At 38.2% G+C, this 27,693-nt stretch overlaps 1 protein-coding gene across 9 annotated transcripts in view; it reads right to left on the reverse strand.

Annotated features, from left to right (window-relative positions):
* DENND1A (DENN domain containing 1A) overlaps positions 1–27,693 on the reverse strand; it is a 220,657-nt gene that overhangs the window by 13,266 nt on the left and 179,698 nt on the right. For 4 of the 9 annotated variants that reach the window (XM_069771312.1, XM_069771309.1, XM_069771316.1 and 1 more), the window contains 2 exons: positions 12,968–13,027; positions 8,299–8,387 (listed from right to left, as the gene is read on the reverse strand). In XM_069771312.1, the coding sequence (XP_069627413.1) occupies positions 8,299–8,387; positions 12,968–13,027 (149 nt within the window). Of the gene's footprint in view, positions 1–8,294; positions 8,388–12,967; positions 13,028–27,693 lie in introns of those variants that run through there. The other 5 variants (XM_069771313.1, XM_069771310.1, XM_069771314.1 and 2 more) reach the window with 3 other exon arrangements.

The following is a 27,693-nucleotide window of genomic DNA, read 5'->3' on the forward strand; positions in this document are numbered from 1 at the left end:
CAAGGACAACATTGTGTAGAGCCACCAAAACTATATGCACTTACAAAACCCCATATACTCAATTTTTAACAGTTATTTATTGTTTCTTATTTATTCTCCCCATTTCATTTGCGTTTTGGCATATCTAAGTGTGCATGAGTGGAAATGAAAAAAAAAACCCAAGAAAACCTCTTTTCAGTGTCATTATAAACCACCTTTATATGTCTTCCAGACCAAACAACAGGCTGATGAACACTGATAGATGTTGCTAGAGAGCACCATTTACAGGTCTCTTTTTTCTTCCCCACATCACTATAACAATGGAAAAGAAATCACTAGGATCATAAAAGCAAACATTGTTTCTAGCCATCCAAATGAGGTCTCTTCCCAAACATCTTCATTTTATAAACCACATATCACTGATAACATCCTAGTTATTGTAGTGAATCAAAACATACATCGTGAATGACACAAAGCCATACACAATTGAGACGGGAGCCTAATTTTCCTACTACTGAGGTCCAGAATAAAATTTGTTATTTCAGTGTAAGCAGAATCAGGCTCATAATGTGGAACAAAGGATAGGTCCTGATCCTGTAGACATCGCAGAGCAATGCAAATATATCACACCACTATGTACATTATAGATAAGATGAGGATATGCTGAAATTGGAACAGGACCAAAAGCATGGATAGAAAAAGAAAGAATTTGATTTGTTGCCTTTATAGCATAGACATACTAACAAACTACCTCTAGTGGCACTTGAACGCATAATCAGCCTTCACTCGTTTAGTTCTTTTGTCTCAATCACTAAATAACTATATAATAAAGTTATGAAAATCAGTCTAAAAGATTAGGTCAGAAAAAGAGAAGTTGGACACTGCAACCGACAGCTCAAGACGGCCCGAGCTGCCACTGTGAATAAATGTTTATTCACAATCGGGTCAGAGCTAATTAATAAAAAGTCTAAAACAGTGGTGGCAGTGGATGCAGCTAATAGTGTTAAATCATAGTCTGTGGTACTCCAATTAAAGCTGTTGCATAGCTGTTCTTTTCCCCTCTTCTGCTATAATAGGCATCTAGGGAAAGTGAGGTGGTGCTACTGCATTAGGAAAAATTTGCTATAACCTTTTTTTAACCCCCCCCCCCCTTTTTTTTTTAAAGAGAGTGACTATTATCCAAAAATTTCAATTTACATTAACAAAAGGCTCCACCTAAAATAAATCAGAAATTAAAGATACTTTAAAAATATTTCCTTTTTTGAACTTACATACATGTCTTTTTGTGTTAGGAGAGTAAATTACCATTTAACAAGATTTCAGAAAATCTAAAATTATTTCCAGAAATAAAGAGCGATATTGAATTTCCACATATCTTGCTGATGCACTAAATGTTTGGTAACTGCATATAAGAAATGTTTTGGTGCAGCTGCCCTTAAAGCACTGCCTCTGATACCTTTTGTTTGCCTTCAGACTATGCTGAATTCAAATGCATTGTGTCTGTGCACATATGAAATAAACTGGGAACAAACTATGAAGAAATAAGATAGGATCTTGTTGGCTAGATCATCAGTTGCACTTCAGTGCAGCTCAGTGCAAGTAAGATTAACTTCCTATGTATTTAATATGCACTGGGTTCATTGCTGTTGCAAGACTCCTTAAATGAAAGTGGGATCTCATAATTAGAAAAAAGAAAGCACTGAAGTTTCATTGTTGGTGTGCTCTGTAAGAGATTTTAGTCCAGGATAAGGGATGAACAATCTAAAACTGTCCAAGTTTACATTTTTTTTTTATTCGCTTGAGGCAGTAGAATCCAAAAAAAGTGCCTATTCCCTCATTAACCCAATTCGGCAACTCTCCTGCAGTCTGCCACCCACCACTTGCTAGAATTTCATACACAAAGAGCTGTCTCTGAAAAGGCAGGTCACAGCAAGCCTGGCTACAAGGCAGGCACTGCTGCAGTCTTCCAGGGAAAAAAGGATGTGTCCGTCACAGCTACAACCCTCATCATCTCCACATGACTGCACCAGCTCCTGCCTACCTAATCTCTTAGCTGAGTTACCATGCAGATGACTTGCTGATCTCTTTCTAATGTTTAGTTTAACATGTCTTCGGTTAGCACTAGCATATGACAGTACTGACAGCCGTGGCTGTTCCTTTTTAAATATCATGTCAGAAACACAGTGCAATAAAGCTGGGGATGCGCTCCATGGCTCTGCGTACCATTATGGTAGTATGGGTTTCTTTTTTAATGAGGAAGATCTGCATCTCAGGAGCTTTTTTCATGTGTCAGGATGCATGGACAAATCAGCAGCACATCATACTGGCCAAAAATGAAATGCTGACAAATGTAGATATTTCAAATTTAATTGACACCTAAATGTACTTGAGATAGAAAAAATACATACAGAAAATGTGAGTTCGGGATATGGGAATTAATAAGGAGAATTCTGTAATAATTTTAAAAGATATTTTGGTTATAAGAAAATTAATTTTTTTGCTTTTTTTATTAACTGTGTTGCTTTTTTCTGATTAGAGAGATTGTGGTACAAAGCGGTGTTATGGACTTGTCATTATTCTCCTAAAAAGGGCTTCCCAAATTTGAGGGAGGATTTTTTTTTATTAATATATTTTTTTAGAGAATAGCTATACAGCAGCTCTAGGGAATTAAGGAATTTGTCCCTCTTAGACAGTAAAATGAAGAGAATGAGGGATTTGGATGCATGGGCTTTTTCTTGCCAGTATGAAATAGGAGACTTGGGACTGAGGGGATTACCTAGTAACTATTCAATCTGAACAAAGCACAGACCTATCACTGGAATTCCTTCCTGCATATTCTGAATACGCAGTACACCCAAGTGTGAACTAACAAAAACATTAAAATATCTATTTGATTTTTAAAGTGTCACTTCATATACTGTGAATGTTCATAGGAGCAGAATATTTCCAGAAAAACAAAAACATTAGCATAAAGGATATTTTAAATTAAAACAACAAAAAAATTAATACCACAAGTCATCCATCCAGATAACAAAAACAACAGCCTGTGATCACTACACCCAGTAAAGGCAAGTAATTAATTGTTTTATAGTTTTTACGAACTTTTTACAAATTTTCCAGAGAGCTGGAAATACTAACAAAGAATTTAAAGTGGGAACAAGCTGGATGACACCTCTGCCTGCTCTGACAGATCTAGATGCAAGATTCTGCAAAGTCGTTACACATTTTTGTCCTATTACTCGGTACTAAGGATTCATTCACCAATTTCCCTTGCAGCTACCACATCCCTTTACAAAGGCAAGCGGCATACATTCGGTAGGTTCACTCCAAAGCAGACAGCAGAAATTAGGCCCCAAAATTACAGTTTCTTTTAAACCACCATACTGGAAAGGTGGGAGAGCCAGGAAGGACCGGCATTGCCAAAGGGCAGCCCTGCCTGCCTTGTGCTACAGTTCTTGTCTGGCTAGGCCTGCGACAAAACCTGACTTCTCTCCGTACGTTTCTTTCCCCTTTGCTGTCCCTTTGCTGGGCACCTGCTTTCTTCTTAGCACCATTTTCATTGCATCTAGCTTCCCCTACTCCAATTTTCCCAAGGTAGAGAAACCAAAGCTCACACAGTGAGTCTTGTCTGCTACAGCCTGCAGTATTTTCTTTTTGATTCCAGCCATCCTTGTTCATATAGGCTCTTGCTGGCTTTAGCCTTCTTCCCAAGTAGAGATCCTTGCTTGCAGTGATGCCATGGAAAACCTTTATCATATGCAAATTCTGTGTGGCAGAGCTCCGAGAACCTGGTTACAACCACTGGAATTTAATGTGCTTTATGAGCCTGTATCATTCAACACAGCCATCACGCTGACTTCATACTAAATTCAGTGTAATAACCCACTATTGCACTGCATCCTATTTTCATTCATGTGATATAAGGGAAAGCCATTAGCTTCTCTACTAAGTCCTACATGACTTCTGGAAAGCCATAATGAACTGCTGCAGCACTGACATGGGTTTAGCCAGCCCAAGAGCCTTTTGACATGCTGTTAATTGTGAGCATGACCCTCTGATTTTCTATTTTAATTTCCTCCCACTCTGCATGCCCTGGAAACCAGCAAGTCGGTACTTACAGAAGACAGATTCTAGAGCACTCTGGAAGCCTATTCTACATTTAATAGGAAATCTTGCTGTGGTGTAAAAGAGAGCTCTCAAAAAACTGCCCATCTGTTAAGAATGCAATGTCTTATTTCTGTGAACAACTAATTTGTGTTTAAGGAGGCATGTCCCGGATGACTAGGATTGCCCCAGGTGGTAATCCAGCATTTTCTGAGCTCTCATCTACAAACCCTTCCTGTTACCTTATAACTAAAAAAGTTTTTTTTAAAAAATCATACATTTTAGATTTAATGAGAAAATTTAAAGAATCATAAACATCACAAACCTTGAATTATTGATAAAATTGTAAAAAACCCCCACTGTCTATTGAAATAGAATTCACTGAAAATTTTGATGGGGGAAACGACAGTTCTTCCACCAGCTCTTCTAAATATGATGGTTTAACAACAGACATTAGCAATAATCTGGGGTGTTCTTTGAAGTCACTGCTCCTGCCCTCCTGTGTTTTAATTGAAGACTGATCAGAAAATGAGCACATACACCTCCAAAACAATGTTTTTCTTTTATATGCATTAAAAAAATTAACTCGTGTAACTGATGATACAAATTTCCTAATATCATAAGAAATGCTTTAACAAATGTAACAACTGAACAGATGTCTACATAATGGTTTACTTTTCAGAGATGGCATGCAACATTACAAAGGGAAAAGAGGCTGCCCTGTGAAATGAGTTCACTGGGAGTCAGGCTTGGGTTAGTGGCACGCTGCCCCGAGGATCCTGTCTCCACCAGCTGGAAGGAGGATGCAAAAGTCACAGTTGGAGCTAATGAGTCAGATATGCTGGGAAATGTCTCTGATGCCTTCATGCAGTCATTCAAGACCAAAAAGTTAGTGTTAGTTTTAAATATAGAAAGAAACTCCTCATTGAGCAGAAGCTCCTCCTCACAAACATATCCCACACGAGTACCTGAAAAAAATAACTGGCTAATAATTAGTTTTGGAACCAGTGCAATTAAGCTAAATATTTTGGTAAAGTTTAGTTTAAGAAAAGCACCCTCTCAGTGCTGCTGCTTTCATGGAATCTCCTCTGATCTGCAATAAGGGTACTCCAACACTACCAAGTAACATGAGTGAAAATATATGTTGTGGTTGTTTTCATTCATTTTAGTATTATCCAAGAGAGAGAAAACAATGTAATTTTTTTTAAAGAGGCAACACCTGGCTTTATGTTTTCATTCAGAACAATATAGGAAGATTCTTTCCTACTGGGTCAGAAAAAAGAAAGTTTGTGAAAAAAGTCATGAAAATCCTATCTTTAACTACTATTTTTAAAAAATCTTTTTCCTTTATTCAAAATGTCATTTTGAGATAAATAGTAAGGAAAAAGGTCAGGATTACCGAGTCATTACCTATTTCAAAGGCATTCACCTGATGTTATTTCTTAGGGAAGCCATTTATTTGGGCTTTAAGTACAAGGTTAGATATTTCCTCCATTTGTGCTTCTGAAATCACAACTGTAGTGTCAGTCTCATCATCGTTGCATGTTGTATTTCCCATCTCTCCCACTGCCCCAACTTGTTTTTATTAAAACACTCTAACCAGACACCTTACAGGAGATCTAGTTGAGTGCAATATTCTACAATTAACTGTCTGGAAGTAGTTATGTCAAAGTTTGTTTTGCCACCTGAAGCTGGTGACAGGAAAGAATGAAAATAATCAGATCCTGCTGTGACACTGCATTTGAACTGGATAAAATACCAAAGCTGTGAAACATCAGGAAGAGACCACAACTGGTACCATATAGCAAGTGTCAGTCGTATTAGCAACATTACCTGGGTTTCTTCCACATTTAAAAGATGGAAAATTCTATCAGTAAAATGCTCATGAAGAAAAATAAGTCAGTTTATAGCTACAAAGCTTCTTCATTATCTTTTATAGATTATTGTCAATCATTTCCACAAAAAGATTTTCATCATTTACAATTAATTTTTACTCACTAAAATTAACAGCAATAAATTAAAACCAAGTAAAATAATAATTGTAATTCAATATATTACTAGCATTAGTATAAATATCATTCATGTTTATGTTTATTTCTGTTCTGATACTGGCAGGAATTGAAAATGCATGTTAGCAGTAAGCCACACTGGAATGTCAAGAAGCTTTTGAATCCAAAACTGCAGAATCCTTCATATGAAACACACATAATGGTTAAATTGACTCAATTTCCTTCACCTACGTGCAGTGAGTCATCATACTACATATTAAGAAAAAACTTTTATTTTAAAAATTCCTATAATCTTTGTGCAGGGACAGCTACCACCCTGTAACAGCACAAGCCCTTTTGCAGGATTTGCAATCTACTCCACAAGAGGGCAACCAAATTCCACTACAAAATGGATAAATAATCCTGTAGAATTTAAAGGTGACCATTCATTTTAGCTAAAAGCCAGAATATCTCCCCATTCCTAGAGTGGCTGGAAAAAAAGCTAGCCACGCACTTAACTTTGGACAGGTTGGGGGGGGCAACCTCCATCTCTTTTTCCCTCATAAACAGTGGTGACAAGGAACTGGTACACATGTAGGAAAAAGGTGCGTTTAAAGAAACCAACCATTTTTCTTTTTATGGGATTTTAGTATCTTCAGATACAACAAATATCCTGTAATCTTGGGCATCAGCTGAAGCATTTCACTTTACTGACAATAAAGCCACCACAGGCTGGGACACAAACAAATAATGCAAAGTGGCTACGACATAAGCAATTACTTTGTGGTGCAGGTAGAGATGAATTACAAGGAAATCTCTGTGACAGATTAGATAAGCGCAACCATCTTGTGGCCCCCGAGTCTTTTGCTTTTAGTCTGTGAGCAGTTCCAGTGTGACTTCCCATGTTAAGGCTGCACTGCCACAACACTGGACATTTGGAAAATGCTACCCCACTCACTGTTCAAGGGCAGCATCAAAGATGCTTCACATGAGGGGAATACCAGTTTAATCTTGCCACGACTTTGAATATGTATACTGGCTCTGTTGCCTGCTGTTTTTACCTCACTGCTCGGTTGTTTCGTCTGGAGTGCCAAGTAGGTCTGTCCCTACTCTAGCCACATTTTTCACAATGCCGCCTTCTAAGATCAACCGCCCCAGGCAAAATGCACAGTACTTAAGCTTCCCAAATTCTGAACTGAGAGGAGGAAACCTGCTTACTAGGACCCTTAAGAAGTGCAGCTAATACCAGCCTCTGTATCCAATCAGAAGTTAGTGCTGTGGAATCTTTTGTACTTCTGAACAGTTGAAGTAGCTACACTCAAAAGAATCCAAATAATTTTAAATCCAAAATGGATATTCATGCAGCCTACACATATATTTACGCACAATAGTGTCTTTTGGGCTATGTTCGTAAGGTTCAATATATCCATTCTCTCCTTAGGTTTTCACTTGATGGCCTGTTGTTAAGAGTATCTGCAACAACGCACAGTATTGTCATCTTTGTAAAAAGTACTTTAATATGTGACATTCATGAAACTATCTGAAAAAATTTATCCAAGGTAACAGAATATACTGTTCATATGAACAAGAGAGATGTTGGAAAACAACACATTTTATACACAGTAGGCTATACACATAGCAGTAGGCTACAGCAGTACAACTTATTTGGAATGTTACCCCTGTTTACTTCATAGTCAAATCTAGAGAGATGAACATTTGCTAGTACTATGCAAGACAGTTAAGCTCTACAAGTCTTCACTATAGAGCTCATTACAGACTTCCTGTTAGTGGGACTCTAACAAGCACAAGACACAACCCTTACTGCCATCACTATAAACCAAACAATTCTATATCTTCAAGGTAAAGCCTGGCAAGAACAGTGGATTTGCAGGGATGTGGCTAACAATTTCACTTAAACATAGTTCAAAAAATAGTTCAAAATAAAACAACAACGAAATGAACAACCCCCCAAAACCTGAAAACTTTCACTAAACAGGCTGATCAGATTATGTCTAACTTGGCAAACCAGAATTTTCCAATAAGTAAACTTTGGTTTCTTGCTTTTCGCACTCCCTCTAAAATGTTCCAAAAATTAAAAAACAAATTTTTTGTTGGTTAAAAAATTACTTCGATCTGTAGCATGTTTTAATTTCTCCTTTGGCTAGTTCCAGTTCTGAATGCAGCTTGTTGACACAACCAGAGAGAAGCAAAGCGGCAAAGTACTTACTGTTCTGGACTAGAAACTGAAGTCCTTCGGCCTTCCACAGCAATATTGCTCTTGGGTCTCTTAACAACATGAGGTCTTGGTGGGCGAACCTATTACATAGACACACATAGAAGCCATTTCATCAAATACTTCAAGTTGATCAAGCAACAGACATAACAACCAAATACGCATAACCACTGTTACCTTAGAGGTATCTTCCATTCAGAATTGCTTTTAAACGTCTTTTTGTGCCACAACAATGTTACAAATGAATACAGATATACAAATGAATATAAAGTACAAATATAAACTACAGGGACCCACAACCTTTTTTTAAGGACAAAAACCCCCACATTTTCAAATAGCAAATGAAACATATATGCTTGTCACTGACTGTTAGCTATTAGCGAAGCAATGAAAATTTGTTCCACTGTCCTGTTTGGTACAGGCTAAATTTCTGATAAAAGATTCCCTAAATGTGAGCTTCCCCTTATACAGTTAGTTGATAGAATAAAATTGGAAAATCCTGTGTGTTGCTGTACATTATACTGGAAAGTGGAGTTCAGCTCTGACATCATGATTCTTTTGTCCTCTTGTTCATAGGAACCCAACTTCTCAAGTGAAGTCTTCTGTGTAAGGGAGCACTGAAAAATTTGTACTCAGAATAAATGTTATTACATGAAAAACATAGCCCATTCTTCATTAAAAATTTGCTTCCTTTCAGCAGCTGAACAGAAACCCTTGCCACAGATATTATAATTATCAGCCCTAATGTTATGTTAGCGTATCTTGCTGTCTGTAATAAAATCCAAAGCTTTTCTGTGGAAGACGATGTTGCTGCCAATCCAATCTTAAATAACATATCCATCACCTTCTTGATTTCTGAACATTAGCTTAATTTACTTACATTAACTCCACAAGCAAACAAGTTGTACTTCAAGGAAAGGAATAAGCACACGTGATCTCCACATAGGCAAAGTTTATGCATGTGCCTCCCTATACTAGTGAGTAATCCTGTTGACGAACTTACCCTTTGAGTCAAATGCGGGAATAAACATTTCCAGCATCAGGGTCAGGCTGTACAAACAAGCTTTCCATTTTTTGTTACGAAAGTACTACCTTACCTGAAACGGACTCTGATTTATTGGCTTAGCTGAATGCTAGTTTCAACAGAAATCCCCAAAGCCCTCAAATAAAGTTGGGAATATAACTCAACTTCTGACCACCTTGAGCTTGAGCTCCCTTAATAACCATAATATAAAGGAAGCTATTAAAGGCCTACAACCTAAGTGCTCTTTGGATAACTAATAAATTTGTTTGCAGTGACAGAATGGATGCAGATTTCCTCCCACCTCTGCGAGTTTTTGTTGGCTTTTTTTTTTTTAATTATTTGTTGGGGGGTGGGGTGTTTCTGGTTCCCCCCCACCCCAGCATGCAAACCTCAAATTTTCTTGCCAGGAAAAAGCCACTGAATTGTGTGTAGTGTTTCTGTACTACACAACAGTATGCAGAAGACAGTAGCAGGATTATTGTATTGAATTTTCATTTCAAAGGAAATGGCGTACAGCAGATATGATGAAGAAATCCAGAGATGTATTGCCACTATTTCTTAGGAAAAAGGGCTTATAAAAAGGTCAGATGTTAAGATCTTGAAGATCAGTCCCCACACAAGGCTGCTCCTCTCTACAATAAAGACAGCTTAAGAATGTGAATTTATGGCAGGAATGGAAGGATTAAGTTTGTGGCAACTTCAACTGAACTTGCAACGTGGTGAAACATGGGGAAAAGAACAACAGAGCTAATTAGACGAGCTGAGCTGTCAGAGTGCGGCTGAATGGCTCGGTGCCAACAAACAAAAGGAATGGGCTGGCAATCAGCAGGATCGATGAAGAATACTGCTTCATTAGGGTTGATAAAACAGAGAGAGAGAGACCAAGAGAGAGCGAGTGCGTGCACGAGAGGGGGGAGAGAAGCAAGAGGAATTGGGGAAGAGAGCGAGAAGGAGAAAGAGGAAAAGAGAGGAAGAAAGAAACCTGTTTAATTAAATCTGAGCTGGAAGATGATGTGTAAAGCTGGCTTGTCATCATGCTGTGAACACTTTCACCTTTTGGGTGGTACCCTGGGGGAGTGATGGTGATGAGGGAGAGAGATGAGAGTTTTGGATGGCTCCAGGGGGTCACCAGACCAGTAAAGTGCAGGGTGACATGCTAAGTAGGATTTAGAGCATTGTTCATGGGGGACTGCAGAGAAATGCCAGGAATCAAGCCAATTCCTTGCTGGATTTTGAGCTTTATGTAGCCAAATAGGCAAGGTTAAATGCTTATCAAATGCAAAAGTATAAAATTTTTTATGAAATTACATAAGCACACAGCCAAAAGAATAAAGGTAAACATCCAGTACAGAAGGGCTAAATGTGCTTATTACTGTCCCCACCAACTTTATGCATAATTATTATATTTTAACTTTTTCTAATTGAATGAAGTTTCCAAACAGCCACTGTTAATCCAAACAGATCTCTATTAATTATAAGCAACAACCCTCTCTTTTTCATAATACCACCACAACTCATTTCCAAAACAGCAGAATGTAAAGACCATATCTGTTCTGCTTCCTTAACCTTCCTTTGGTCTGTGTTTTTGTTTTTATTATTAGTAATGACTCATATTGCAAGGACTAGTGCCCATGGATTCCTCCTCATAACAGATATATCTTGAAAACAGTAAGTATTTCTCAGGAATTCTGGTATTATGTGGACTTGGTTGGAAGTGCAGAGGGACCTGGTCTCTTCTTTCAGTGCTTGCTGTAAAAGGCTAGGATAAATTACTTGCCAATACCCACCGCTGTAATATATGTCAAGACTAAGAGAGGGAAAAAGCAGCCTGCACAAAGTATTATTTACACACACAAAAATGTGTTTCAACTATTAAAAGCCAAATAGCAGTTCTGAACAACAACAAATTTATGTATATTTGGTACAAGCATATTTTTGGGGAGTGATTATAATCATTTATATTTATCTTGAATTTCCTCTTGATGAATGAAGCATTTCTGTTCCACTTACTGACACAGCTAGATGAATGCAACAGGAGCTTTTATTATTACATTTCCAACCTTTTATCAATCACATTTGGAGCAGACAGTTGACATAAACACATTATAGTGAGGACTATTAATGCACTACAGCTGGGAGATTAAACAGTCTTAGCAAGACTTGGATGTAATAAATTACTCAATCTGAACAATACTGTTCAGCAACTTTTGTACAGAGGAATCACAATGTGTCCTCATACACCTGCCAAACACAAACCAAGAGGGCTATGAAGAACTATGGGAACCCTGTAGTACCATGGAAGGTTCGATCCTAGTGTAATGTATCTGGAAGGGTTTCCCATACCCATTACATTTAAGAGAACACATATAAGCATAGTTAATGCTACCTTTTAAACATAGAAAACAGAAATCTTCAGAGCAGGAATCCATAAAAATGACTCTGTTAAGCTTAACACCCAGAGTTAAAAAGAGGGAGGAAAAGAAACACATGCTATTGCAATGTAACATAGGAACATGCACCGAAGATCAAAAGTTAGCACACACCCAAGTGCACTTGTTAACCAGTTGCCTGCTCATCCAAAACACATTTTTAACAAGTTTTAGCAAGATTAGATTTGAAAACTTGCATATCTCTTTCTTATGCACATACATGTATGTATAAGGAAGCAAGGAGTAAGATGTATTTGTCTTTTGGGGAAATTATATTCATAAAGCAAAAATCCCGAATAGAAATGAGTATCTTCCAAGGCTGTTGCAAAAAACAACACCCCGTCTAAACTGACATCACTTTCCTGTACTACTAAAAAACAAACAAACAAACAAAAACACCAATGACAACAAAAAAATCACTGGTGCAGATCCAGCACAGTCTCCAGTTTTAAAGCCATCTGGCATAGTTAATATATAACAATTGTCCTACAGTTAGTGCTTTGAATGAAAAACTGCTGAGATAAGGTATCCCTGCGTAATACAGTACAGGTATCGCACCGAGAATAATTTCTGTGTAATTCTTCTATGGAAGAGTCACTTCTTCTGGCCAACATGCTGTGCCTACATTTTTTATACTACGAAATTACACAGAGTCCCAGCTTGCATTTTAAATTAACATAAAGTATATATGTATGTCATCCATAATGTGATACTAATGTTCTACCACCCAAATACAGACTTCGTTTTCTTCATGTGTATTCACTCGTTTATTCCATGGAGAAAAATTAAGCATCCCAAATTAATTTAAAGCATAACTTGCAGACAATAAATACTTTCTCTACTGACTTCTGCTTCCTTTCATATTTGAGTTTAGTGCAAGTCTTCAAAAGCTCACTGGCTAAAAACTTATGCCAACCTAGCAAGACCTTTTGTTTAAGAAATCACCACAAAAGTAAAAACAAATGTTGCAACAGCTGCATCAGTTACCTGCAGAACTCACTGAAAGCTGCAGAACTCATCAAAGAAAAGCAGAATAAATGCAGGTCCCAGGGCTGTGCCGCAGGAGAGAAGGGAGTTTAGGAGCGTAATTCACACGTTGCTTTTTTGCAAAGTTTGACAATCCAAACTACCAAGGTTTAGTAATGCTACTAAGAGCGTAATTCAGGCAGTGTTAAGCTGTGGCAGTGAAACAAAGCTACCAACTACTCACGGGCCTAGATGAACGCTGTATCTTTGGAGGCGGTGGCCGAGGCGGACGGAGTCTTTGCTGCTGTATCAAAGTGGAAACTAAATTAAAGCCACCTACATGAAAACACCTCTGATTTTGTGGCAAAAGCAGTATGAGTGGATGACAACACGTGATTTACCTTAGCTTCATACTCACCTCACCAAAAGCAAGTTTTCTTTTCTTTCTTCCCCCCTCCCCCCCCCCAAACCAGTGACAAATCTCATGATGTACAAAGTGCCACAATAGTAAAGGTAGCTATATCTGCCTGTTGATGTAGGCTTAACATAGCTTGTGTTAAACTAAAGGTAGCACAATCACCACTCCACACCAGATCATCCAAAATTACTGAGACAACAAAGACACTCAAGGTGGATTCTTGGACCTCTATGTCCAAGTGTTCTAGACAACATTTATGCAAATGGAAAGAATCCTGCAAAGCAAGATATTAAAAAAACTTCCACTAAAATCTTGTGCTGGTTTTGGCTGGGGTTGAGTTAATTTTCTTCCCAGTAGCTAGTACTGTGCTGTGTTTTGGATTTGTGCTGGAAACAGTGTTGCTAATAAAGGGATGTTTGTTACTGCTTACACAGGGTCAAGGCCTTTTCTGCTCCTCACCCCACCCCACCAGCGAGGAGGCTGGGGGGCACAAGAAGTTGGGAGGGGACACAGCCAGGAGACCTGACCCCAACTGACCAAAGGGATGTGCCATACCATAGGACATCATGCTGAGCAATAAAACTAGAGGGAAGGTTGGCTGGGAGGCCACTGCTTAGGGACTGGCTGGGCATCCGTCAGTTGGTGATGAGCAATTGTTTTCATTTGCATCACTTGTCTTTCTTGGGTTTTATTTCTCTCCCTTTGTTATTTTCCTTTTCATTACAATATTTTTTTCCCAATTATTAAACTGTTCTTATCTCAACCCACAAGTTTTCTCACTTTTATCCTTCCAATTCTCTTCCCCCCCATCCTGCTGGGGGTGAGTGAGAGAGTGGCTGTGTGGTGCTTAGCTGCTAGCTGGAGTTAAACCACAACAAATTTCAAGAGTGATTTTAGTGCTTGTGAAAACTTACAGTAAAGGCCTCAAACCAGTAAAGACATTTAAGAGCATGGGAAAAAACCCTAAGTCAAGTAAACTTTTCACACACTTAAATACAAGCACATGTTTAGACACTGTACTGGATCAAGGTTTAAATGCATTGCCCAGAGCAAAGTGTGCACTGTCATTGTAAAGAAAATGAAAAGCCCCATCAGCAACAGTTCTAATGAAGACAGAACAGTGCATTAAGATGCCTATTTTGGTGTTTCAGTTTTTAAATTAACAGTTGGCCAACTCATTGCTTTGTAACAGCACTAGAGCTACTCCAGTCCAGTTGCTTTTGACTGAGCTAGCAGCATGACTCTCCTCACACAGATGGCATCTTAAGGTATAGTCTGTTAGACAAGGAATCCACTGACAATTAATGAGATTCTGAATAAAACCACCCCTAAAGTACAACTTCAATATTGAGAACAAGATCACAGTTAATGTCCTTTCTGTGGCAGCTTGTGTACATGTATTAGCACTTGAAGAGAGAAGTAGAGCCCTCAGTGAGGACTGCATGGGAATGTCTCTGAACACCTGCTCGACCCGACGGTGACGATGACTGCATCACTGTCCCCAGCCCACGGTGCCTTCCACAGACAAAAACCCATCAGACGTACAGAAAGGAATAGGAACTGGCAGTGGGAGTCAGCTTCTTCAGGCAGAAAAAGAAAGCTTATGCAGATTACTGTATTTCTCTCCAAAAAAGATTCCAGATTCACATCTCAGCAGTTCTTAACTTCTTACTAGCATAGTCTTTATTCTAGATTGACAGACATTCTCTCTCAACTACCCTCACACCAAGTAATAGTACAACTCCAGCCTATCCTTTTTCATACCATTTACATTCTCTTCTTACATCTATTAAGACTTTTCTTTCAAATTTGCCATTAATACTTCTGCATCCATTGGTTCATTTCTCCTTACTTGTGCTGTCAATGAAGGAGTGCCAGACGGCACACATGTACTTGGCTCAGCTTTTCGGGGTGGGTGAGGAAAAAAAAAAAGGACACTTGGGATGGAGAGAGCTGAGGCCAGAATTATTCCATGTGATAGATTCCCTCTGTATTTTCCAAGAAAGCAAGTATGAAAACAAAGAGAACAAAGAGAAATGACAGGGTGGCGAGCATAAGGTGGCTGCCATTAGCCCTACTGAACTGTTTCTCTCCTGTACCTTATATTACTCAAATGAGTCACAGAAGTTGAGTTACGCTGCTGTGTATCTTCCCATCTTATCTGCTTGGGCTGAGAGCACAATCTTAAAATATATTTAACTTCTGTTACGTAACATAGCATACTTATTTTCCATTGTTTCAGAAGCATAATGGAACAGCTGAAAAATCTGAAATTTGCACTTTTCTAGTTACTTAAAAGACATTCACTTACTACCTAGCAACTTAGGCTAAGTATTTGATGAAGCAGAAAAACAAGACAAAATTAGTATTCATTTATTTTTTCAAATTTTTTATGCCTCCTGCATATATACTTCCCTTTGTCATTTTTTCTCTTTTACTTACCTAGAAATTGTGAACATTTCTACATTAGAAAATTCTCAAGTAGGTTATTTAAGTGGGAAATCTAAGTATTTTCCTAAATCCATGCCTAGCAGTGTCTTCTTTGATTTGGGAAACAGTTTTTCCTTTCTACAGCAAAAGCCAGGATAATTTTTGAGGAAACACTGCAAGACTGTAGCACCAACAGTATTAGCTGATGAACCAATGGCAGTACTATTAAAGCTTCTGAGAAAAGTGTGACAAAGCAAGACAGACAGACAACACAGTAGCTGAGGATTACCTCCCAGTGAGGTGGTCAATACATTGATTATAGTCACTGTAAGGACATGTACAACTGAACTGTCCTCACCCACCCACATACTCACTGGAGGAAGAATATTTTTCTAAGAAAATGTGTTACAGGCTTTGTTAATTATCTGCCACATCACTGTTTGATTAGACAGTGGCAATAAAATCAAGTTTTAGATATTTGGGGGTATCTGAAAACTATGCTTTGTGTTAAAAGAGTCACCAATATTGGTACCCTTTTCAGCTGAATTACTAATATGAACTGAAGAATATCCATATACAAGTCAGAGAGTACACAAAAGAGTAAGAGCATTAGATATTCCAGTACAACGTGGAGTTTAATAGGACCACCATCTCATTGCATACTTCTTGCCTGCTGACAAATCACACGCAGTGCTAATATTGTACTCCTGCTAGTCTTAATTGTCCAAGAATTACAAGTCAGACCATAAAACATCATCATGTTGGCCTAGAACTCAAAACTATATATACATGTATTTTTTTTCCTTTTGGTCTCTGAGTGATGGTGTAAGCCCATGTTGCTTTCAATTTTCCTCTCAAGTGTTTCAATGTCCTCTCATTTCAATGTCCTCTCATTTCAAGAGTGTCAAAAACTCTCTTTATATGAGCTGTGATTCTCATTTAATTACTCCATGACCAAGGAATACTAAAGACAGAATTTCTCAAGGTTTATGATATATGCATGAGTTTACATTTACTGAGGTTACTTCAGCTTCCATTTTATTTGGGGATTGTGAAATTGACATTTTTTAAAAAGTATTTCTCTACTTAATTATTTGTAATTCACACAGACTTTTTTTTAACACAATCTAAAACCATAAGCTCAAATGTAATGTCATACCTGCAGTCACCTCTTCCCAGCATTCTCCTGTTTGCTAAGCTTTCTATTGGTATCAGCATTGATTCATTTTGCTGCTCTTCCAAACTTATCTTTTCAGTGACTGAACTCTCCTCTCCTCTTACTGAAGTTATCACATGACAAATCAATGCCAGACAGACTGACATCTTAAATTCCAGGTAGAATTCAGTCCAGCCACAATTTACTGATAAATCCATAGCTTTGAAGAGTCATAATCTAAACTCCTTATAGATCTACCCTAGAAAAAAAAATCATCATTCAAATTCATGACCTTGCTTCAAGACTTGCCAGCGAAAGAAAGGATGGATAGCTGCTTTTTCACTGTCACCTGTTGCACCAGCATCTTGAGAAGCTTTCCTCAGACAGCAGTTAAAATTCTGCATCTATCTACTGAAAAGTTTCTTGTTTCTCCTCCAGAACAGCTAGTACTTTTCTCTGCAAGTGGCAAGATACTGGACAAGACACATGATACACAAGGTGAGCCTATACAAGAAGAAGCATTGTTACACTCTAGCAGAAGTTTCAACTGGCTCATTTCTGGTGAAGGTTCTGTGATGCAGAATTCATTTAGATGGAAAAGGAAGGAAGGAGGGAAGGAAAGGGAAGAACTTTTCTTCTTTCTCTAGATCATAGGAAGATTTCAGACAGAATGCTCTAGTCTGCCCAAGGATAGAACAAGCACGTGCTAGGGCACATTTTGTGCAAGTACCATTTTAATTCTATGTAAGTGAAAATAAAAATTACCCTATATATTTATATATAAGCCAAGAGTTTCAAGCTGAAATGCAGACTCAGGTGAGGAGAAGACAGTGGGACTTCCAGGCAAATAAGCGAACTACCACATAAAAACCTATCTGAAGAGAACGGTTTCACAGACATATGACATGTTCCTGATGCAAAATCTAGCAGCAGTTATTTGGTGTACATACCAGAGGTGGGATTTCTCTCATATTAGGGTTCTGTTTATATGCAGGTCAGCACACAGAGTGCATCTAATGCTATGACAAACTGGGGGGTTGGGGGAGCAGGTCTAGCGAGGGAGAGGAGTTATAACTCAGCCAAATACCCTCCTAAAATGAGATCCCAACAGTGCTTTCTGAACAAGCAGAAAGACAAATGCTGAGGTTTCATTTTCAAGGATGCTTAGATCTAGGAGCAGTGCATGCATAAACTACATCTGCTCCCAGAGTAGTGCAGGCAGTCTCAGAAGTTACACAATCCTCCTAAGAGCTGGACTAAGGCAGGCTCTTTATATCCATGCACTAAGCTGAAGGAAACCAACTTGTCCCCCAGTCCAGATCTACGGGGGATAAGGTTAATACTAAACTGCACACAGTGGCTGAGTTAACTACAAAAACTGGAATGAAGAAAGGGGTTTGGTAAAGCAGGAGAACACATAGTCCGTTGGCATTTGTACACAAAGGGCCTCTCTATCAGACATTTCCTGATGCTACTGATTAAACAGAGGCAGTTTTCTTTGGGTGATGGTTACAGGCAGATCTACTCAGTAACAATGAACTACTCCTTTGCAGGGGCTAATACTTTCATATCTTTATCCTGTCACTGGATTATTTTTTCCAGCTGAGATTTAAATATCACATATGATTAAGCTTTCATCTCTGATCAAAAATAATTCTATGTGTTTCCACAATAAAGACACATACAAATGGTGCTTTGGGAAAAGATTAAAGGTATAGAAACTTTTGCTTCTCTTGGACTTTTAAATAGGCATCATGTTAACTCTCAGAACTATGACCTCAGTACTTGTAACAACACAGTCAAATCCAACACTCAGATTCAAATTTGTCTTATCTACTAAGTGCTACCAGAAATAAAGTTCATTTTGAGGTCTTGTATGTATTGCACCACATACTACATTTCTGAACCCTAAAGAGATCCGAATAGAATGATAAGACAAAACTACATATTCACAGCAGCGTGTTCTCTCCATTAAATACGGACAGGGAAACAGTATGGTTTAAACCAGTGAAGCATAGAAAAGAATAGGCAAAGGGCAGTGAGGAGTAACTGACGTGGAGGTCCGCCAGGAGGTAACAGTTATTTGCCCTTTACCAAAGCTTTATTTTTAATGTTGATGTTAGTATCTGTCACCAGAATGGGATAACCAAGTATATTTAAACTATATGAAGACCATATTTACTGGAAAAGCCACTGATCTGAAGTTAATTTGTTAATGCAGCAAAACACGTTGTTTCTAAAAGGTCAGTAGGGGAAGCTGTGTTGGAATATCAACTTAATTACCTGTGCTGTAAGAAGGAAAGGGTACAAAACAGCACATGACTACATTGCTAAAAGCTGCTAAATGCTATTCTAGGTATGTTCCTAAATGTATATCTTTTATTTTTTTTCTATGAAGGGGAGAAATGTCTAAATTAGCACTTTCTTACCAATAGCTGTTTACCAGCACACGTTTTTACTCTAGATATTTTCTTAATTGTCTTGTTCTAAATACTTCTGAAGCAACAAGACAGAAAATTTGCAGAAAGCCAATTTTATGACTGCAGATCTGGCACAGTTTTACTAATTATCAGACAAGTGATTTTACGCTATGAGATGCTGGAGGAAGAAAAATCTTACTTTTACACTGTAAAAATATGATTTAAAAATTATAGATCCCACATCTCATAAAGTAGCTATTATACATCCAACTAACTTTCACAATGCAGCTATTTTGTTTTTTTTAACCAGAGAAAACACTACAAAAAGATAATTTTTGTTCTGCAAGGTAACAGCTTGTGAACAGAATACTATCTCAAACTAATTGTGGATGTCTGTTGAGATTTTTTTTTAAAGTGGTAATCAAAACAGAGCCTTTATGAGTAAATTAGAGGTGCTATTTCATGTGCAGCAACAAGTGCAACTAGAAAAAAAATGCATAAAGGAAACACAACTAGATGAAAACTGGTTTGTCAGTGCATATAGAAAGAAGTGTTTCTCCTTCTCAATTAGTAGTGAGGGGTGTTTCCAATAATTTCCAAAGCAAAGCTTTTCTATACGAATATCTTAATTTCATTCAGGACTGGTTTAAAAACTGCTAGTACTTTTTAAAGACAATCAGACATGGGATAGCAATGCACTGTCCTGAACGTACGGTGCTCAAAAACATCATGCTGCAAAAGATCCGAAGTGCTGACTTTGGAAGAATATACTGGACCTCAACTGAACACTCAATTAAAAAAAAACAACCAAAAAAAAAAAAAACCCCGGAGAAAATAACAACACTGAAAAATGTATGGTACCTAAAAAGATTCAGTACAGAAAGCAGATGGAATCTATGATGCAGCTGTTTTATTATCCATCCAGATCCCTGCACAGCGCACACACTACTTTTTACATACTCCCATATGTACAGCTCACAAACTGGGATGACAAGAACAGTGTATGCTTTACAGCATATATTTTTAATTTACACTCTGAAATACTTCAACAGAAATCTGCTGGGTCCTGTGATAAAAATAATCTCTATGTTTTAAGGGATGCCTCATTCTTCAAGCCGTATTTGTAGATTGGGAAGGTAGAATGAATCTGGCAAAAATGTAGCGCTGCCTATAGCTGTGCCAAGAATTTATGAAAGGGGCAGAGATTGCCACAATTAAACACTCTGATTAGTTTAATGAGAAAAATAAGGACTATCTCCTTATCTTTCTAGCCAGGAATCTTCCGTTACATAACAGAAAAGTAGATAGTAAGAGAAGGAAATGAAAGGTGAGTGCGTATAAGCTCCTGTTTTCCTTAATACTGAATAAGGATCTTTATTTCAGGCATCTGAGTCATATCTGGTGTGGGATACTGCCAAAGATGCATAGGTCCATCCCAAAGCCACTGAGAGGAAATTCACTCTTTACTCTAGGGGAAGAAAGGGGTTTTCTGAAAGTCTACCTTTGCTTCCTCTCTCTCCTGGCTGAGACAAACTCTGTCCTTCCTAATCAAGGATAAAAAAAAAAATCATTTTATCATGCATCTAGACACAGAGCACTGATAACTCATCCTCATTTGGCAGTGTTGATAATGTCCATCTATTAATCTCATACTGTGCAAACAATCCTAGTATAGCTAACTTTTAAAAATATTAAATATTATAACGTACAACATACCACAGTTGGCTTTAACTCTAGGACTTACATGGTACTAACCCGATGTAGATGTCTCCTAAAACCAAGAATGAAAGCAGAAGCATGGTATCAGGATCATGTAAATCTTGTCAAGTTAAAAGGTTCCACCAGGACGAAGCAAATAGGTGTCTTAGCTACTTCTTATAATCTGCTTGTTATGGAAGAGTGCCAGGGACAGAAAATCCTAAAACCATAGGTTACACTACTGTGAATTATTATTGTTTATAACCGATGCTATTCTAAAAACACATGGCTTAAATAATAAACCCCTTGGCTGTAGAACTGAATGGTATTTTATTTCTTTTGTCTGCAATTAAAGAAAAAAGGAAGAATTTTGAGAATTAGACAGATATATTTTTCTATGCGTGCAGTAAGTGTTGAGCAGACAGACATATTCAGGCCATGCCCCAAAGTAGCATGTGTTCTTATATAACGTTGATAAGAGGAATATTATGTAGTAGTGGTTAACTTGTAATGGTATCTGTGGTTCAAAGACCTGTCAAGACTTTCGATTACTTCCTAGCTCCAGTGACAGGAAAGTTCATATACTGCGCAAACAAGCAGTACAAAACCCACAAAAGATGATATCAATACAATTTGAGATTGTGACCACTTAGTTCTTCCATTTCACTTTTTATCTGCTGTGCAGTTGAAAATAAACCCTGACCTCCCCCCATCTATATGTGCATTCAGTTCTTCTAAAACACTGTAAAAAAACCCCTAACTATTAAACTGATATTATTCAACACTTTGCAGTTTGAAGACTCCTGACATTTTCCAAAGGAGATGACTGTCAACAGCCTCTTATTTACCTGGCATAGATCCCAGATGCCTGCATACCACAGTTTGAAAACCACTGTAAGTTAAGCTATATGTAGTAGCTATCTCTTCCCACAGGAAACAGATGCCTACAGAACACAAAATATTTAATTCAATCTAGAGTTGTTCTGGTTCAAAAAAGCCTCACACATTTTTTTTTTTTTTCCTGATTTTGTTTATATGTAGTGAGGCCTTAGATGACTCTAACAGTCATACTGCAGACAGCTAAATACCTAAGCCAGGAGCAGGCTAGTGTTCTTTTAATCCAGTTTCTAACTGCTCTGTTTCTGTAGTGCTTTGACGTGAGCATTCCTTGCTGAGCCCTCCTTTTGCAATTTGCTTCAGCAATCAATGCTGTTTGGTTAAGGGGGTCATTTGCAACAATTCACTAGCTTAAATGCATACACCATTTTTTTGTTTTGAGAAGGTATCAGAGAAAAACCGAAGACGTTTCTACTTACAGAATGGACTTCTAAGTAAATTCTTTGAGATACTCACTTTTACATAGACCACTGCAGCCCATTTTACCTGCCCTACTTGTCCCTTAGGGCAACGACTGGTGACTTAGTACCATTTTTTGTTATTTCTTTGATATTTTGTCACCTCCTTTGCACCTAATCTTCTGCACTAGATTTTTTCTGGACCCTGCAGTAACAGCAGAATCCTGCACTGACAATATCCATGCCTCAATCCTAGATGAATAAAACTCGGTGAACACACAGATATGTTCATGGTATTAAGGCACATCTAACACTCAGGAAATAACATATCCTATGGACTCTACATTGCATAATACACCTTAGCCTGAAAGCAGCATAACCTTCATTCGTACAGAAAGAGAATAAAATCACGATTGTCTGTTACATTACTGCATGATGAAAGGACCATGAAAGAAAACTCCCTTAACTCATTGAACCATGCCCTTTCTGGATTACCAGCAAAACAGCAAGGAGGTTTTTTTCAGAACTATTCACAGAGATAAAACAGGGAAGATTTTGAGGGAGAATCTCATTGAGATAATGTTCAAATTTCCAAAGGAATTCTACAAAATGAGGTATATTTTTGGTATATTTGGTTTGTTTTCATTCTATCTGTTTCTCAACATATATGGATGGAGAGACATGTTGCAAAAAATCCCAGACCCCAGGAATATATTTATCCCCATGTGTTAAAGTCTATCCATCTACTATCTCAGCAGAGTTTAAAATCACAGCTAATAGGTTAACAACTGTTTTTCTTCTGCTTCAGATGAAGAATATCAGAAAGCTGGGGGAATATTCGGCTTCCCAATTTGTACTGACTGCTCACTGCTACCTGCAATGTCTGTTTGACAGGACTGACATTTTGTACCGCTGTGAGATGGGAAAACGTGTGACATTTTTATTCATGGTGGCGTACGCCCTTGTAATGATCAGCCCTGGTCGATGTGCTTACTGCAGCAGCCCCGAGCCCTCGGAGAACAAACAAGAACCGAAGGTGCCAGCAGTTTGGCTGCCTTATTAAACACCACCAGGATTCTAACGAAGAGCAACTGCTGGAAAATCTCACTGTCAAATCCTCAAGGACATTGTCAACATGGAACTAACTACATATATTTTTCATTTAAAATACTGGAAAATCCAGCAATGCAATATTAAATATAAAGAAAAAAGTCACCCTATTTTGTGCGTGTGTTCTTTTTTAACTGGTCATTTTGTCAGCTTTACATTGGGCTTTCTGTGGGCCTGATACTGGAATTCAAATCAAGGAGATCATGCAACCCATATGATCTAAAATGTTGGAAAATGGACATATGCCTTATTATCTTTTAACAGCTATTCCTGTCTAGCAAGCAGAATACTTGTACAGGAAAAAAAAAAAAGAGATGGTGTCTCATTTAAGGAGTTTTATAAACAGCGATGACTATCTGCTTTACTCAGCTTCATCACTCACCGAAGAAGTCTGCATAATTAGGGGGATACTCCTCCACACAAACACACAAAAGTACATGGCTCCTTCATCTGTAGCATGGCACTCCACAACTGTTTTACTTGGTATTAATCAGTTCAGCTCTGAAGGGCAAATCCAAAAAATGCTTGGCCAAACAAGCAATCACAGTGGGGTTAGCAGTTAGAAGAATCATATGTTTCACATACTCTCTCCCTTTAATCTTGTAGTTTAATCCAGGGGCCCAGAGGTCAGTTCAGACAGTTCTGGCCTAACTGCACGTATCAACTTCATAAGTAATACATAAGAAGCTTCTGGATGCTGATCTACATTGATAGACTAAGCAAGTCATCCATAAGACCCTCTGAGCTTTTCTCAAGTTGTCAATCTAGGTGATTTGGTTAGCCTTGCATGTACTGATATATTTATTTTATATGTATTATTTATAAAGCACAATTCTTCTTCCACATGCCAGCAGTGATGGACCAAGATACTCTCTACAAGATATTTATGGGTTCCTCAACATAACAGGACTAACAAGAAAATTCTGCAGACACGTTACAGCTGCTATTGCTTGTCACAGAGCCCTAGGAGGTCGGCTCAACCACAGTATTTTCTTCATACATCCAAGCGTTATGGCATCTGACTTGCATGTACCCGGGGCAGTAAATTTATTCTGAACATCCCTGTTTAAGAAGTGCTTGAAATGCCAAGACAGTTGGAAAACACTAAAAGCCATAGTCCGGCATGTGCTTTTTCGTGGATGAACACATCTGCTGGATGCAGGACTACAGCGACATAATCTTACTGCAAAGCATGAATTCCTACATAGCATGAGCTACATTCATACTACATTGCTGCAGCAGCTGAAGACAACACAGCTCTCTGGTTGCTCATTAGAAAATACTGGCAAGTGAGTGCATGAAAGGCAGTAACCTTTGGGTATGCTCTGCAGGTGGTGTACATCTTCCTAAAGAGAGCGCCAGGTCTCACTTGTCAAATATTTACACGCATGACAAGAGTGGAAGCCTTTTAGTTAGATAACTCCTATCCCATGGATTGCCATTTCTGCAAATCTTGCACACCACAAAGCAGAATTTCAATCAAATGAATTATTTTCTTGTCCATTTACATTGTTTTTATTCCCCTGACTAAGAACACTGTCCCCTAAGAACCTGCTGGGACATTTGAGTAGTCTCAAGCAGACATTGGATGGACAAGTGCTTCTGGGCCAATATATTTGCCTTTCTTGCAAGGTGACTTTTACTGGGCAACAGTGAATTCCTTTCTGTAAGGAACATTCAAAGAAAGGAGTGAGAAGAAATGAGGGTAGTAAATAAGCTTTCTGAAGACAAAATAAATTTAAAGAACTAAACTTATACCTTTGCTAACTCCATAAAGAATCAAATGGAGAGAGAGAAGAAACTCCCATGTGGATCAGCAGAAAGGGACAGGGAGACCACATTGCTCATCAGTGGGGAAGAGTGGAATGGAAATTTGTTTTCTTAATGAAGGTATCTCTATTGTCAGAACAGTTCAGAGTGGCAAGAATAGGAGGCTGGCTTTGCAACCGTAGCATACAGTTGCATGAATATTAGAAAATGAACTTGTTTTCCCCTTTCCCCTTTTGTTTCTACCTCAGTGCCACACAATGCCTGCTGTGATCCAGGCGAATCTGCTATTGTTCCAATGCACCTGGGTGTGAAGGGAGTCACAGGGTCTGGCAAAGGAGCCTTCCTCCCTTGCCTACTTCATCTCTTTTACCCTGGAGATAATCCCTCCCTCTGCTGCCTCTGGCCTCAGGGATCCAGTTTTGCATTTCTGGAATGTAGCTGGCTGGCTTTCTCCCCATCTTCCCCCTGACCTCTTAATGCCATTTAATCTTCTTGAAGAAGAAACCTGCCCTACAAAGCAGAGCTGTTTGTTCTGCATGTCTAAGTGCAGATCATGAATGGGAAAAATGAACATGTTCATTTACAGCAAATGATCAAAACAGCAAATAAGCTGGCAATTTCCATTTTATGGCCTGCAAAAGTTTAACAGCAGTAAGAATCAGCTGGGAAGAGAACTTGGACAAGTCTTTTCACAGTCAATAAGCTGCTTTAGTACATGAGTATATTCTCCATTCATTTCATAGTTACTTATGTTAGCCCCCAGAAAACTAATTCTCTCTAGTTTGCATCAAGAATGGAATAGGATTGAATCTCTTAAGTAGAGACATACTTGGAAGTCTTTTGTATTTTCTTAAGCTTTACCTTTTGGTACATAAATGGAATAAAACACTCTGCTGGTAAATAAAAATAAGCCACAGAAACATATCTAAGCTGACAAAAGACATTCTAATCAGAATAGAAACAATTAGAGAGCTGAACAGAACAGCCAGTATAACTTGCTTCTAATGAAATTATACCCTTTCCCAACAAATGATGTTTCTGGAAGCTTATCTTTTATTGTTTTAATTATACTAGATCAGTTATGCTACTGACCGTGTAAAAGCTCCAGAGCAAGAATGTTCCTAAGTATAGATTTGTTTTTAAAGACTCTAGGCTCACCCCCTCTTGTGCTTACACTACCTCTCAAAGACTGATGGGAAGACTGGGCATAGGTAACGATCCTGTGTGAACAAGGAGGCTCTTGTAGAAGCAGTCACTGCAACTTTTCAGCAGAATAGCATGAAGGTTTGATTAGGGGTGGAGGAGTGGGAAGCAGTGTGGATAGAAGCAGAAGCCTCATTAGGAGAAAGACGTGTTAAAAAGAAGTATATTTCTGGAAAATAAACTGCTCCCTTTGCTCCCCAAGAAGAGGGCTGCAACTCTGTCAAACATTAAGTGTTCTGTTTGACCATGTGATACCCACAATCTTGGACTGTACAATGGTACAGGTTCCAATAGAGCTGTACAAACACACACCAGGACACACAACTGCAGTAGTTAAAGGACCTGTCAATGTGTCCGCTCATCTAAGCAAAGTCTCAAAAACCTAAAAATCATACAGCATTTCTTCTCCTGGCTGTGGTACACAGACACTGTAGGTGTTTCTCATAGCCACAGCTGGTGTACTAGTGGCCTAATAGTTAAGCACTGTCTTCTGGAGGGAAAAGCTTCTAAAATATCAGATTCAGATATTAATCTACCTTTCTCCCTTAGCAAAATCATCAATTCATATATTATAAAGCATTTTTGTTTTGTTATGTTTCTTTTGCTTCAGATAATGCAAAATTAAATACATATAAGAGAACTGAGAAAGCCTGCTGCTTATTAAAAACTCAGCAAGTTATTCTGGAGAGCTGCTTGTGTTAGCTGAAACAGCTATACAATCACCATCATTAAGGAGATGCCTGCATTTCCCAGACTTTCTGCTTTTTGGCTATAACATACATAACATGTATAAATATCACTCACCCAAATTCTTGAATGAGATATTTGAGACCTCTGTCTCAAAAAAAACTTCAAAAAACCAAACCCACAAAATACCTTATCAGGGTAGTTAGGTCTTTCAAAAAGAAAAGCAAAATGTCTTGTTCTTTTTTGTTTTGGGGTTTGGGGTTTTTTTTGTGTGTGTGGCATAAAGGCGACTTATGAATTGTCATGTCTGTTTAGGGTATAGAGATATTAAGAACTCCTCAAACAACGTGCTTCTGAAATCACACAAAATTGAACTGCAATACAGATCAATCAGTTAATGAAAATCACAAAGCAGAAGAGATCTAAGGCTACTTAACATTATGCTCTGTGCAGCATCCTTATCACTGCAGCTCACCACCAACAACAGTGCAGTGACGGAAGCTGAAATTTCTGGCAGAAACACACAACTCAAGCACTGCTAATGCAAACTCAGAATTCAGACAGTCATTATTCCTTATTTTGAACATAAAATGATAAGATTTATGAACAAACAAGAGAACTAAAATTTCTGCAGCCATTAGGCAAAAATGAACATTATTTTAAAACTCAAACAACAAAACCAAAGCAACAACCAAACAACATTCTCCACCCCACCCCACCAAAAAACCAACCCAAACCAAACACATCCAGTATCACAACAGACTTCAATGTTTCAAGCTTTGG

Source organism: Haliaeetus albicilla, chromosome 26 (genome assembly GCF_947461875.1).
Source record: "Haliaeetus albicilla chromosome 26, bHalAlb1.1, whole genome shotgun sequence".
Taxonomy (NCBI): Eukaryota; Metazoa; Chordata; class Aves; order Accipitriformes; family Accipitridae; genus Haliaeetus; species Haliaeetus albicilla.